Raw genomic sequence first — 13,628 nt, forward strand, 5'->3', positions numbered from 1 at the left:
TCTCCAATAACTGATTTTCATTATAATTTTGCCCAGTGTTCCTAGGGGCAAAATTGGAATTTCTCAAATATTACTGAAAGCTGAAGCAGTTAACATGGCCAGAAACAAACAGCTGATCAGAAATAAAGCCATAAAAGGGAGCTGAGTCTGTGTTTATTCTCATTTTTTCTTCTAGAAACATACTTCCTCCTTCAGATAAGTTCTCACACATGCCAAGTAGCACCCTTACCTCAGTTCAGTAACAACTCCATCATTAAATAGGAGGATCCCCCTTTCCTAAGTCAAACATTTCAGATCATAAAAGGAACTGTCACTCACATCACACACACTATCTTTTAACATGGAGAGCTGGAATTTTTATAGGGGGCTTAATTTGCATCAACTGCTTAATAGTCTTTAGAGCTGTGATCACTTGCCCTGCTACTCACCTGTGGATTATGACCCAACAAACTAATGTAATTAAGAATAAATGATCCAGTTAGCTGGTGCCCAGAGGGTTAGCTGTATGGCAGCAATGGCTGACTTGGGTAATTTTCAGAAGCTATAAGGAAACACAGTTGGCTGTTTTTTTACAGATCTTTATTGTCATGATCTTCTTGACCAGTATCATTAGTATGTTTGCATGTTTTGAGTTTGTAAAGTTTTGGTTGTACACAGAAAAAACCTACGGACCTTCTCCTCCGTAGCTCTAATGATTTTGCTTTTCCTTCTCTCTCCGAATAGAACTTGGGAAACGGTGAAACGTACAACCAGGAAAGGACAGTCTGCCGATGGTATGAGTGCAAATCTATGACTGTCTTCCTAGGGAAGATAGCACCCACTGCTGCAGGGTACTAGGTGCAGGAGGTTTTCTACTTTGACCAAGACCTCAGAGCAGAGTTACCTCAGTTATGATCTTGTATCTTTAAATCTATTCATTTTTGCAGTACTGTATAAACAAACCCTGGATTCTTCGTAAGTGCCTTCTGGCTCCTGATCCCTATTCTAAGCACAGAACAGGATTTTTGAGGGGAAAGATATACTAATATTTATAGCAAACATAAATCATTAGAATTTGAAGACTTCCAGAAATCTGAGGATTCTGTTCAAAGACACTAGGTGAGATAGAAAAATTCTTTGGTACAACCTTATGCAGATTAAGCTGATGAGGAAGTGGAATTGGGAAAAGACTGTTCATTTGGGTCACTTTTCCTTCCAGACATAAGGGCCTTGACTGCAAAGACCTCAGAAACAATCCAGAAAATCACCTCTGGTCTAGGGGAAGTTGGACAATAGGTCTTTTTCTTTTTTTCCTTTTTATTCTCCCATTTTACTGTTTTCTGTTTGTCCTCAACACAAACAGTAGCTCTCCTGCAGCTGCTGTTTTAGGTAGCCAACAACGCAGAGTAGAGATGTTTTCCAGAACTGAGTGTTTTGTTGTTTTTTTTTTTAAATACCAAAAAAAAGAACATCAAACAAATGCAAACATTCTTATTTTGATCATTCCATTCTATATATATAATCAGTAATTCACAATATCATCACACAGTTGCATATTCATCATCATGATCATTTCTTGGAACATTTGCATCTATTCAGAAAAAGAAATAAAACGAAAACAGAAAAAAATTTATATGTACCATATCCCTTATCCCTCCCTTTCATTGATCACTAGCATTTCAAACTAAATTTATTTTAACACTTGTTCCCCCTATTATTTATTTTTATTCCATATGTTCTACTCATCTGTTGACAAGGTAGATAAAAGGAGCATCAGACACAAGGTTTCCACAATCACACAGTCACACTGTGAAAGCTGTATCATTATACAATCATCTTCAAGGAACATGGCTACTGGAACACAGCTCTACACTTTCAGGCAGTTCCCTCCAGCCTCTCCACTACATCTTGAATAACAAGGTGATATCTACTTAATGCATAAGAATAACCTCCAGGATAACCTCTGGACTCTGTTTGGAATCTCTCAGCCATTGACATTTTGTCTCATTTCACTCTTCCCCCCTTTTGGTCCAGGTTTTCTCAATCCCTTGTTGCTGAGTTTCAGCTCATTCTAGAGTTTTTCTCAATCCCTTGATGCCGAGTCTCAGCTCATTCCAGGATCTCTGTCCCACGTTGCCAGGAAGGTCCACACCCCTGGGAGTCACGTCCCACGTAGACAGGGGGAGGGGTGGTGAGTTTGCTTGTTGTGTTGGCTGGAGAGAGAGGCCACATCTGAGCAACAAAAGAGGTTCTCTTAGGGGTGACTCTTAGGCCTAATTTTAAGTAGGCTTGATCTGTCCCCTGTGGGGTTAAGTTTCATATGAACAAACCCCAAGACTGGGGGCTCAGCCTATAGTTTTGATTGTCCACACTGCTTGTGAGAAGCTGAGTGGTTTTTAAATTTTTGTTTAGTTTAAAGTCAAATAACTTGGATGAAAAGGCCCTTTATGCAAAAAAAATATAAATTTTGATTTAGTTAGCACATAATACAGTGGAATGTATCCGATTATTACTGCTTCAAGGAAATCAAAGAGCACATGCACATAGGTCAGCATGACTTCGCAGATGGTCCAGTGGCCTGATGGGAAGTGGTTCTAAATAGGATTAGTGTAGACTAAAATTTTATATTCTTGACCCTCTGCTAAATGTGTTTGTTTTGGTTTTGATTTTTTTTAATTATGACAACAAAATCAAGTTTTAATGAAAAGCGAAACCCATACACATGGAAATATAATTTCTTTAATTATAATCTTTTTCTTTCATTACATTTTTAAATGAGAATAGCTTCCCAATTAGATGAAGTTAAATTTTTATTGCTCATGGCAAGTAGAGGGGAATTTTAAGATGTAGCTTCTTAAAATAGGGGGGCTGTTGAGTTGTAAGGACTCCTGAGCTTTCCTAAGGTTCATTGGTTGTGTTTCCTGCTGACAGGTGTGGCGGTTATCCCAGTGCTGCAGAGAACTCTCCATTATGAATGTGTTGTTCTGGTCAAACAGTTCCGGCCCCCAATGGGAGGTTACTGCCTAGAATTCCCTGCTGGTGAGGAACTGGACATATGGGATACAATTGTTTCTCTGGGACTGGGAGACTGCACCAGGTCCCTGAACATCTTTTTATCTGTCCATGTGGTTGTAAGTAAAACAAAGCCATGTCTGTAGGAAAGCTCCTCTGGCCACCAGCTGCAATCTGGGGATCATCTAAACCCACAGAGGGGTTGCAAGAGGAGGCATTATGGCTCACTTTTCAGGGCCTTTTCTCTTTACAGCATTCTCTCTAGCCTCTCTTTGAGAGGTTTTTCCTTAGTTTGTCAAGTTATTTCATTTCACTAACAACCTGCTCTAGGCAAGTAATTTTTACATCATAACAAGGCCACAGACTCCTAATTCCAAAACTGAATGGAAAACACATCTTGATCTGTCAACTGTAAACAGGTCAAGAAAATTATCTTAGTTTCAACTAGACCGTTTTTTTTCAGTTGCACAATAAGTACAGCTATCCAGAATTTAATGCACTTATTATTGTACATACTCGATTGTCCCCGTCTGAAGAGATTAAATCTCATTTATTTGTCATTCCTGGTTTGTGTTTTGTGTTTTTAAAGCTTTTCTATAGTAACAGATAGTTAAATCCTTTCTCATTTACTTGCCATATCATTAAAAAATTAACTGAATAGCCTATATTTCATTTTTTTTAAATCCCTTTGAGAGGAAATAATCTAGTTGTTCCTCTGTGCCTCCCACTAAGTCTGTTCCTCATACTGAGGAACTTACTCCTCATAATAACCATACTGGTAACCTAAAGCCGACCAGCTTTCAGTTCTATTCTTCTCCCTAACAGGTGACATTCATCTTGGCATTTCCATATGAGCCCTCAATGTTTTTCTGGAGGAAGGTGGAAGGCAAAGCTATGTCACTACTTTATATACTAGAAAACAGATAAAATCCACAGGCTCCCTGTATAGGCTCTTAGCTAGGCCAGAACTCCAACACCAAGGCTTTAACCACCAGCAAGTTCTTTATTGTCTTAGAAGTGTTACCAGTTCCATGTTGTACAAAAATATTATTGTTGAGATTCTCATTAAAAAATATCTAGAGCAAAATTAGAACATGTGATAGCTGTCAAAACTAACTTTTTGATAAAAACCTCATCTAGGCGTTATTCTTAACTACTTTTTTTTGTCCTCCTATGAAAGTTTCAGGCCTCACTGAGTTTTATCTGTAAAATCACTTTCATGATATTCTAGTTCTAACATAGCTTGAAGAAAATTGGGATTCCCCAACTACCTTATAAATTATTTGGACTTCCAGGTCTCATTGATGATAATGAAAGTCCAGAAGCAGCTGCTCTTCGGGAGCTTGAGGAAGAAACTGGCTATAAAGGTGACATTGCTGAATGCTCTCCAGGTTTGTATTGCTTTCCAAATGTGTACCTGGGAACAAACTCTTAAAATTAACCTTGCAAGAGTTTTTGGGTAAAGGTGGGTGGATTTTATGGTCAAAATTCATACAGCTTTTATTTTGTCCTGGCACTGAACAGAAGTCGTAGATTAGGATTGGTCCCATCTCTAAGAGAACTTCCTTGTGAAAGTATGTTTTGAGCAAGAAGGACCTGAAGGTGGAGAAGAATTAGGAAATTAAGTTGCTTATCAGAATTTTCCATAATCTGAGCTGCTTTAGGGCTTCTGGCCTTATCTATATGCCAAGTTCCTCAAGAGAAGATTTTAAGTTTTTCTTGTTGTGGTTAAAAGATTTTGCAACTTGTTAGTACCATCCAACCCCTCAGAGTTACCAAACTTGACTCAGTAATTCTGGGAAAAATGCGTACTTGCTACATACATGCTCTGCTATCCCATGTACTATAACATATACTGAATGACTATGATAAACCATCATTCTCCTGGATATGTTCTAGCCTAATTAGGAACAATGTCTTCTTCCTAAGACATGGAACTAGTGAAACAAATCACAGAAGGGATGGAAGCCCCTGACAGGTTTCTTCCCAAGACACTCTGCTTGTCTCCACAGTTGTGTGTATGGATCCTGGTCTGTCCAGTTGCACTACCCACGTTGTGACAGTGACCATTAATGGAGACGATGCAGAGAACGTCAGGCCCAAGCCAAAGCCAGGTGAGCGTGTGCTGGCTGTGTTTGAGGCAGTGGGCACACAATAAATACATTTTTTTTTTTTTTGCATGGGCAGGCAGCGGTTAGTGAATGTCTTTTAACATGCTGTTGATTTTGTTGTTGTTGTTCTTAAAGTAGTATTTCTGATTTTTCATCAGTAAGCTTGGCCGTTTTCTATTCTTGTATGCTTTTCTTTAAGAACTTTTTTTTATATTTTCTTTAAAATCCTAAATTACATAATTCTATATTTTCTGTACCGAGTTTTTTCCCCACTTAGTATTTAAGTTATGGGCCTAAATATTAAACAGTGAGAAACTTCAAAATCACCCTGATTTCTGTCTTCATGCATAAGTAACTGTTAAGGGGCAGCAGTATTAGTAACTATTCCTTATTGAATTCAGTAGTCAATTAGGCAATTCTTTGTTTTCTAATATTTAGAAAGTTTGGATTCAAAAGCTTTAAAGCCTCTGTCAATCAGTGCCATCTCTCCTACCCCTTTAGAGGTTCTTCTGTACATACCAACAGTAATATGTGAGAGCAATACTAGATTTCTCATCCTCTTTATTCATTCATAGCTGTTCTAGTAATATCCCATTGCAGCTCATTTTAAATGATAAATTGCTAAAGTAGCAAATATACATGTCAGAGAATCTGCTGTCAAGTTTGCTATTAAAGAGGTAATTTGGAGAAGCATAATAACTCTGTGCATACATATAGGTTAGATTTGTGGAGACCCAGGTTTTTGTTAAATTCCTGTAGACTTCTTGATTTGTCTTACGCAGAAGTCTTCTGTGTGTTCCACTCCCGGCCTTGCTAAAAGTGTCTCTTTCTGTTTGTTTTCAGGAGACGGAGGTATGTTATTCAACTCCTACTGGCTGACCATGCATATGGTTTATTGCAGTAATAATGGCTGCAGACATTTGGGTTGTTTGGGTAGGCGTGCTTGTTCTATGGCTCTGTTTTCACATGTACTTTGTTTGTTTAGAATTTGTGGAAGTAATTTCTTTACCAAAGAATGACCTGCTGAAGAGAATTGAGGGTAAGCCTTCTTAGGGTGATTGCCCAACTTTGTTTTCTTTGCCCCATTCCCAGCACACATGGCCCTTTGTGGCTATAATGTGTCCTTCTCACTTTCTAGCCAGCTCATCTCATAGGGCTTTTGTGGGGGGAAAAAAAATCAGGTGATGTGGATAGATGTTCTTTGAATGTAAAGCCCTCATACAGCTGTTAGGAGATACTATCCGGAGAACAGGTGAACTGATCCCTTTAAGGCCGCACTCTGCTATGTGCATAGACCCCCCAGTAACTCGTCCATAAAAGAAGCAGTAATTTTCATAACTTGCATATTTCTTTAGTTGTAAGTATTTCAGGCAAGTGATAATTTATAGGTAATTATTTCAGAAATTAACTTGAAACATTGTTTGGTCTGAAGCTTCATTTGAAAGCAGTGTTCTGATAATCCTGGCAATGAGTACCAGTGCTTAGTTTTACTTTCTAAGTGGAATGCTTTATTTTTAAAACATCTGTGTTGTTTGAAAACTGTGTTGTTTCAAAAACTGCTGTAATTTCAGATTCCCAAATAGCCTCTATTCCTACTTTTTCTGAAAACTAGACCTAAAGTAAAAACCATCTCAAGACCCCAAAGTCAGAGTTAGAATAATAGTCACACTGAAAAGTGTGCAGTAATTTATAGACAATTCTTCAGAGAAAGCTGTGGCCGACTTGCAGTCTGACAGGCCTGAGGGACTTGGAGGCTTAGCCTGCCGTGGATTAGTCATGTAACTTTGAACAAACCCCTTAACTTCTCTGAGCTCTTGCCATCAAACATGATAGCCATACTCCTGAGGCAGCATAAATTAAATAGGGTTTCATATGCAAAGCATGTGGCACTCGATGCTCAAATGTCATATGCCTTTTTTTTTCCTTCATCTTAGTAGAGTATCCCTTCTTAAAAATCCCTTCCTTCTTCCCTTCACCTAATTTAACTTCCCTTCTGATCTTAGGAGAAACTAAGAGAGGTGCGGAGAGAGACAAAGGGAGTGGGAGAGATAGATAGAGAGGGTGGTATAAAAGCATCAGTTTGCCCAGCTTTACTAGCATTAAAAGATAGTAATCGGATCGCTAACTCAAGAAGGAACATTTGAAAACTTGTGAAGAAGGTACTTTGGGTTCAATCTGCAACAGAGATTAGCATTCAGGATTCACCAGGCCCCTACCATGTAAAGCATAGTAGAAGGTGACTGACCCAGACCTCAGTTATCAGTGTCTCTGAGCTTACTTCTAAGCAAGTAGCTAGGAAAACAAGACATTAGAAGTCTGTCACCCTTCCACCTAAGAGAAACAGAAGTTGTCCTTAAAGCCTCTTGTAATAATATTGATTCTGAGACATCATTCTTGGTGGTATAATTCCAGTCCTATCATGCAGTTTAACTTGCATGGAAAAATGTACATCCCTTAAAAGGGGATAAAACACTTTTCTATTTTGGCACGGGCAGGAACCGGGAATCAAACCTAGGTCTCTGGCATGGCAGACAAGAACTCTGCCACTGCGCCACCATTGCCCACCCAAAGCTTTTAGTTTTAGCAACTATAAAATTGTTATCTTGGACATATATGCTCACATTTCTATCTTTAATCTTAATTTCTTCTAGTCTTTGTCTCATGTTGGGACTGATCTGCTTTTTTTTTTTTTTTTTTTTTTTTTTTTTTTTTTTTTTTTAAAGGAAAGACAGAGAGAAGGAAGGAAGGATAGAAGGAAGGAAGGAAGGAAGAAAGGGAAACATTTTTAAACATTTTCTTGTTTTATTGTATTCTGTTTCTCCGTTTTTGTTACATGGGCTGGGGCCGGGAATCGAACCGAGGTCCTCCGGCATAGCAGGCAAGCACTTTGCCCGCTGAGCCACCGCGGCCCGCCCTGATCTGCTTTTCAATTCTTTATTCCTTCATTAGATTGAAAGGCAGAAATGTCCTGTTCACCACTGAACCACCGGCCTCTAGTACAGGAAGTGACATATAGTGGGTGCACAGTAAATACTGATGGAATATTATCCTTTATTATCTGCATGACCTCACTTTTATCCTTTTGCTTCCTAAAGCTCTGGTAGCTGATGGACATCTCACAGTGGATGCCAGAGTCTACTCCTATGCGCTGGCACTGAAACATGCAAACACTAAGCCCTTTGAAGTACCCTTCCTGAAATTCTAAAGCCACAAAAGACCTAGCAATGTTTTTGTAAACAAGACCACCAGACCTTCACTCAGACTTTGTATACAACACAGATTCATGTCAATTTAAATTAGCTTTTTCATAAAATAAAAGCACCATTAGAATGCATGTGGTGATATGAGTTGTAATTCCAGTAGACTGTGATCTTCATTGGAATTTGTTAAACTGTTATGAAAAAGAATGTAAACACAGATATGCTTTGCTTTTTTTTTTTTTTAAGCTTGACTGTTACTTACTAATTTAGCCCAGGAGATGGGTTATTTCTATAGGAAAATTTACCAGAATTCCAAATGAGGCCATGTGTGCCCACACTTAACCCCCAATATAAAATGCCATAACTGAGCTTGCAAATAACATTTTCTTCATTAGTGTTCAAAAACAGAGTTTAGGAGAAAATAAAAAAGAAGTCTTATGTAGGCACTTTCTTGCCCTCTCATAAGTGAACTATTTGCTATGTGGAATTTAACTGGATAGCAGAAGATGTAAAATCAATAAAGAGAATAATATTCTCAATAAGCAGTTATCTTTCGCTAGTGTCCTCACATACACCTAATTACTGAAGCTGGTCCAGCTCTTATGCAATGAAAAGTGGTCAGTTCCATTCACTATACCAAGTTAAGAGACTAATGAAAATATGGGTCCTTCCCTCAGGTATATATGCATACTTCTAGAATCCAATTTCCAATCCTTGCCTCAAAAAGTACTTCAGGTTTCTAAGCACCAAGATAAAAGAGTAAGATTTACATCATTTGGGGCATAATATTGTCTTGGTGCTAAACTGTGAGCATAGCCAGGCTAATAGGTAACAATACTAATACATACTGCCTTCAAGGAGAAAGTTTGGTGCTCAGGGATGGCCTTAAACCCCTCCAAGGCTCTGTGTTACTGGGCATGTCCATGCTCTCCTCATGTTGACTTCAGGGCCTACAACAGTATATGGGATTACTGCCCTGTTGCCTGGTTTAGCCCCCTCCAGACAGCTCCACCTAAGCATCAGGCCGATGCTCTGTGGCCAGCACTAAGTCATGTTTCTAGCCCTGGATGCAGGGGTGAAGTCAGGCCTTCAGAACACGTAAAAGTGATTTCAACAGATAAAATCAGCATTAATGCTAAATATGCTGCAGTGTAGTTCACCTGTCTACAGGTTCACTGTCTTATCCAGAGGAATTTTTGAGTGAAAATTCGGGATCATCATACTAGACTGCTTAAACAAGGATGGAAAGAGTTATGGAGTTGTAAATCAAATAGGTCTCCCTAAAAAATAGTGGAAAATGAAGCTCACTATAATGGCATCGAAGCTTCCTGTATATATCTAACCCTTAAAAAAATTATTTTTTTAAATAACTTTTTAATCATGGACTATATGATTCTCCAAAGATATTCATTCATCTTTTTCCATGAGCTCAAGAAATATGTCTTTTCTCTTGCCACTACCCTACTTCAGACTTAAGAGAAAGCATAAGACTTTGGCACCAACCATCAATTCCAAAGCCTCTGCCAATAGGAATGAGAACCTGCTCCAAATGCAGTGGCATTTTGTTCTGGGCATGAGGTCTATATAAAAGTAGGTCTCTCTGGCTTTGCCTGCACAGAGGTTGAGTTGCTATATTTGTAACCAAGATTTGTAACTGTTATAACCTGTCCTTTCTTCAAAGATTGTAAGTAAAAGTAACAGCTGAATCTCTGCCACATCCCGAATGCCATTTATATTATTTACAAGCTTCAGTGGTAGAATGCTCACCTTCCATACAGGAGACCTGGGTTCGATTCCCAGACCATGCACCCCCAAAAAACAAAACAAAAGAATTTTTTTTAAAATACTAAACAGTAATGTTAGCTGACTATAGTTAATAGTACAAGTATAACTATATTATTTTATAACAAAGGTACCACAGTAATGCGAAGTATTAACAATAGAGGGGTATAAGGGAACTCTATTTTTTATATGCTTTTTCTGTAAACCTACAACTTCCCTAATAAAAAAATATTTTAAAAAAAGCTGTGCTTTGGAAATTAAGTCAAACTGAGAACTGGTAAACTGGATGTTTTCACTGGCTGGTACTGCTTAGAAGTTTACATACTAACATGTAACAATGGAAAGTTTCGTATAAAAGCCAGATTTCTAGCTCCTCTGGGGAAGTTAACTTTGGGTCCATAGGGAAGCTCTGGGTCCTCAGATGTTCTCTGGTTGACCACAGTTACTGTACTATCTTGCCACCTTTATTTTATCTGTCCTACCCCTTAATTACTTGATTCTGAACTAAATAAGACATACTTCTGCACTTACTAAGAAACTAAAGGTGGAAAACCATACTTCTGAAAAGAATGGTTTTTAAAAAATTAAGTTTGACCTTCTTGAAGAAAAACTTAAGTTTCTTAACAGAGAGCTATGACATTTGTCACATGAAGACTGGAATATTTTGTTTGAGTCTAGTTTTCTGTTCCTTTCCAAATACCAGTCACAGATATGAGCACCTGTGAAGTTGGTCACTGTCCTACCCTGTCTTAGGATTTCACTTTAAGTACATATGACAACTTGGATTTTCTACAAATACAATGAACCTACACAAATACTCTTAGGAAATATTTAATCTCATATCTTTATTTTTCCAACACAACTGAAACAAGTTTATTAAATAGATGTTGTCTACTGTTCACACTCAGATTGCTACTGTAAAGTACAGCAACATCACAGATTCTTAGCATAAATTACTCACTGTTCACCCCCACTGAACTACAGATGTTGCTTGAGAATTAGATCTTTGCTTTAGGAATTAAAAAAAAAAAAAGGAATTGGGGCATAGTATCTTGAAAGAGTATTCTCAAGTGACTTGTTGGAATTAGAAGGCATAGCCAATACAGTAAAACAGCACCGATTACGCTGTCACTGGGAATAAAGGAGGGATGGAAAAGCAGGAAGCGTGATTATGAGCAGCTATTTCTAGTGACAGGCATCACTTTAAAATTTCACCCATCAGGGCTAAGTGGCTGCTTTAACAAGGCCCAAATAAAGGATGGGGGTGGGGGGCATGGGATATGGAACGTGACACTATGAGTTAAAAAAGTATAAAAAGTAATTATCTAAAATATACATTAGATATAAATGTTCTAGAACTCATTAGGCTCAAAAAATATTGGACAGTGGCAATTTGAACTACATTTATTTTTAAACAAGTGGGGGGAATATTAAGTGTCTTGAATGTTGTGTGCAAAACTAGTCCATGTCACCTTCTCAGGGTCATGATGTAACACAGCAAGGGAGATACATTGGTGTCCAGCATTACAGGCAACACTAGATGTATGTCTTTGAACAAATGATGTAAACTTGAGTTTTAAGGCAGCGGGTACTAATGCTGCGCACGGCTTAGCTCAGGTCCATCTCAGAAATGGACAGTCAGCACTTGGAAACAAACCGAGAGGGAAGAAAAGGGAAACCAGCATCATCTGATAAAAACAATATGTCAAAATATTTTCCCTTCCACACACAAAGAAATACTTGAACATTCAGAAAAACAAAGCACCCATCCCGCCAACTTCAGCCTGTTCTTTAACAAATATTTCAAAATACTGATAAATAATAGTGACTGCAAGTAGAATTCCAGTGCCAGATCCAATGGCCCCCAGGAAGTCTGCCAACACTGATAGGGCACCAATGCACAAACCACCGAATGCAGCTGCTGTGGGGATATACCTAAAAGACAAAATCCTTAGTCAGGGAGGAAACATCAAAAGCTGCAACACTCAAACCAATAATATGCCAGAGCTTGCCAACAGTGCTTCTTTAGGAGCACAACTGTTGCTTCTAAAGCATAACTGAACTAATCATAAAACGAAGGATTTACAGTATTGACAGATGGTACAAAATAGATTACATGTTAATGAAAACTCTGATTAAGACAATAATTTTGACTTCCTAATATTGAGAAACCAGTAGATACCTAAGAAAGGCAACAGGTAATTGTCAGGACAGAAGATAATTAGAATCCTCAATTTAGACTGAAGAACCAAATATTTATAATCATTTTTGAATGGGTAACATTAGCTCCCTCTTGTGGAATGAAGGAGAAATATCTTCTGGATTTCTCATTATCAACAAAGATTTTGATGATCCTCTTCAAAATAATTCAATTTTGGCCACATATTAGAATCGCCTGGAGAACTGTTAAAAATTAATGGGATTTTATATTAAAAACTCCAGCAAACTAACAAATGGGAAGACAGTAGATGCAACAAGAATGGCAGAATGATAATTACTGAAGGTGGACACCACTGAGTTATGCAGAGGTTCATTGTACTACTCTATGTTCTAAATAAACAAAAACACTGATGTCTTGTGCTGGGACAACTGGATATCCACATGCAGAAGAATGAATATGGACTCCTCACACCAAGCACAAAAATTAATTCAAAGTAGATCATAAACATACACATAAAAGTTAATACTGTAATCTCCCAGAAGAAATCACAGGAGCAAATCTTCATGACCTTGGATTAGGCAGTGGTTTCTTAGATAAGACACCCAAAGAAAAAATAAACTGGTTGGACTTCATCAAAATTATGAACTTTTATGTGTCAAAAGACATTAGAAAGTGAAAAGACAACCTACAGAAAAGGAGAAAATATTTGCAAATCAAATATCTTACAAGGGACTTATATCCAAAATGTTTTAAAAATTTACAACTCAATAACAAACCCAATTAAAGGGTTTTCAGGTCAAAGGATCTGAATAGACATTTCTCCAATGATGTGCACAAGGCTGCAAAACACATGAAAAGTTGCTCAATGTCATTAGTTATCAGGGAAATGCAAATCTAAACCACAATGAGAAACCTCTAAATGACTACAGTAAAAAAGACAGTACTTCTGGCAAGGATATACAGAAATTAGAACCCTCATACACTGCTGGTGGGAATGGAAAATGGTGCAGCCACTTTGGAAAGAGTCTGGCAGTTCCCCAAAATGTTAAACAGAGGGAGTTATCAAGTACCCCCAAAATTTCTCTCCTAGGGAAAATACCCAAGAGAAATGAAAACATGTTCACATAAAACTCATATATGGATGGTCATAATAGGATTATCCAAATAGCCTAAAGTGGAAACAACCCAAATGCCCATCAACTGATGAATGGATAGACACAATGTGGTATATCCATAAGATGGAATATTATTCCACCATAAGAAGGAATGAAGTCCTGATATAGGATACAACATGGATGAACATATGACACAAAAATGTATGATTCCATTTTTATGAAGTCTACAGAGACTCAAAGCAGATCAGCAGCTGCCAGCCAGGGGCTG

At 38.0% G+C, this 13,628-nt stretch overlaps 2 protein-coding genes across 6 annotated transcripts in view; one reads left to right on the plus strand and one right to left on the minus strand.

The window, feature by feature from the left end:
- Positions 1 to 8,432, plus strand: part of NUDT5 (nudix hydrolase 5) — a 31,107-nt gene extending 22,675 nt beyond the window's left edge. For 2 of the 4 annotated variants that reach the window (XM_077169421.1, XM_077169423.1), the window contains exons 4-9: positions 724 to 773; positions 2,911 to 3,018; positions 4,287 to 4,382; positions 5,004 to 5,105; positions 5,946 to 6,141; positions 8,198 to 8,318. In XM_077169421.1, coding sequence (XP_077025536.1) covers positions 724 to 773; positions 2,911 to 3,018; positions 4,287 to 4,382; positions 5,004 to 5,105; positions 5,946 to 6,121 — 532 coding nt within the window. In that variant the 3' untranslated portion in view covers positions 6,122 to 6,141; positions 8,198 to 8,318. Of the gene's footprint in view, positions 1 to 723; positions 774 to 2,910; positions 3,019 to 4,286; positions 4,383 to 5,003; positions 5,106 to 5,945; positions 6,142 to 8,051; positions 8,160 to 8,197 lie in introns of those variants that run through there. The other 2 variants (XM_077169424.1, XM_077169422.1) reach the window with 2 other exon arrangements.
- A 2,470-nt stretch (positions 8,433 to 10,902) lies between these two features.
- The window catches only part of SEC61A2 (SEC61 translocon subunit alpha 2), a 39,804-nt gene continuing 37,078 nt past the window's right edge, over positions 10,903 to 13,628 (minus strand). For both annotated transcript variants that reach the window (XM_077169415.1, XM_077169414.1), the window contains one exon: positions 10,903 to 12,019. In XM_077169415.1, the coding sequence (XP_077025530.1) occupies positions 11,833 to 12,019 (187 nt within the window). In that variant the 3' untranslated portion in view covers positions 10,903 to 11,832. The remainder of the gene's footprint in view (positions 12,020 to 13,628) is intronic.

This window comes from Tamandua tetradactyla, chromosome 7 (assembly GCF_023851605.1).
Source record: "Tamandua tetradactyla isolate mTamTet1 chromosome 7, mTamTet1.pri, whole genome shotgun sequence".
In the NCBI taxonomy this organism is placed as follows: domain Eukaryota; kingdom Metazoa; phylum Chordata; class Mammalia; order Pilosa; family Myrmecophagidae; genus Tamandua; species Tamandua tetradactyla.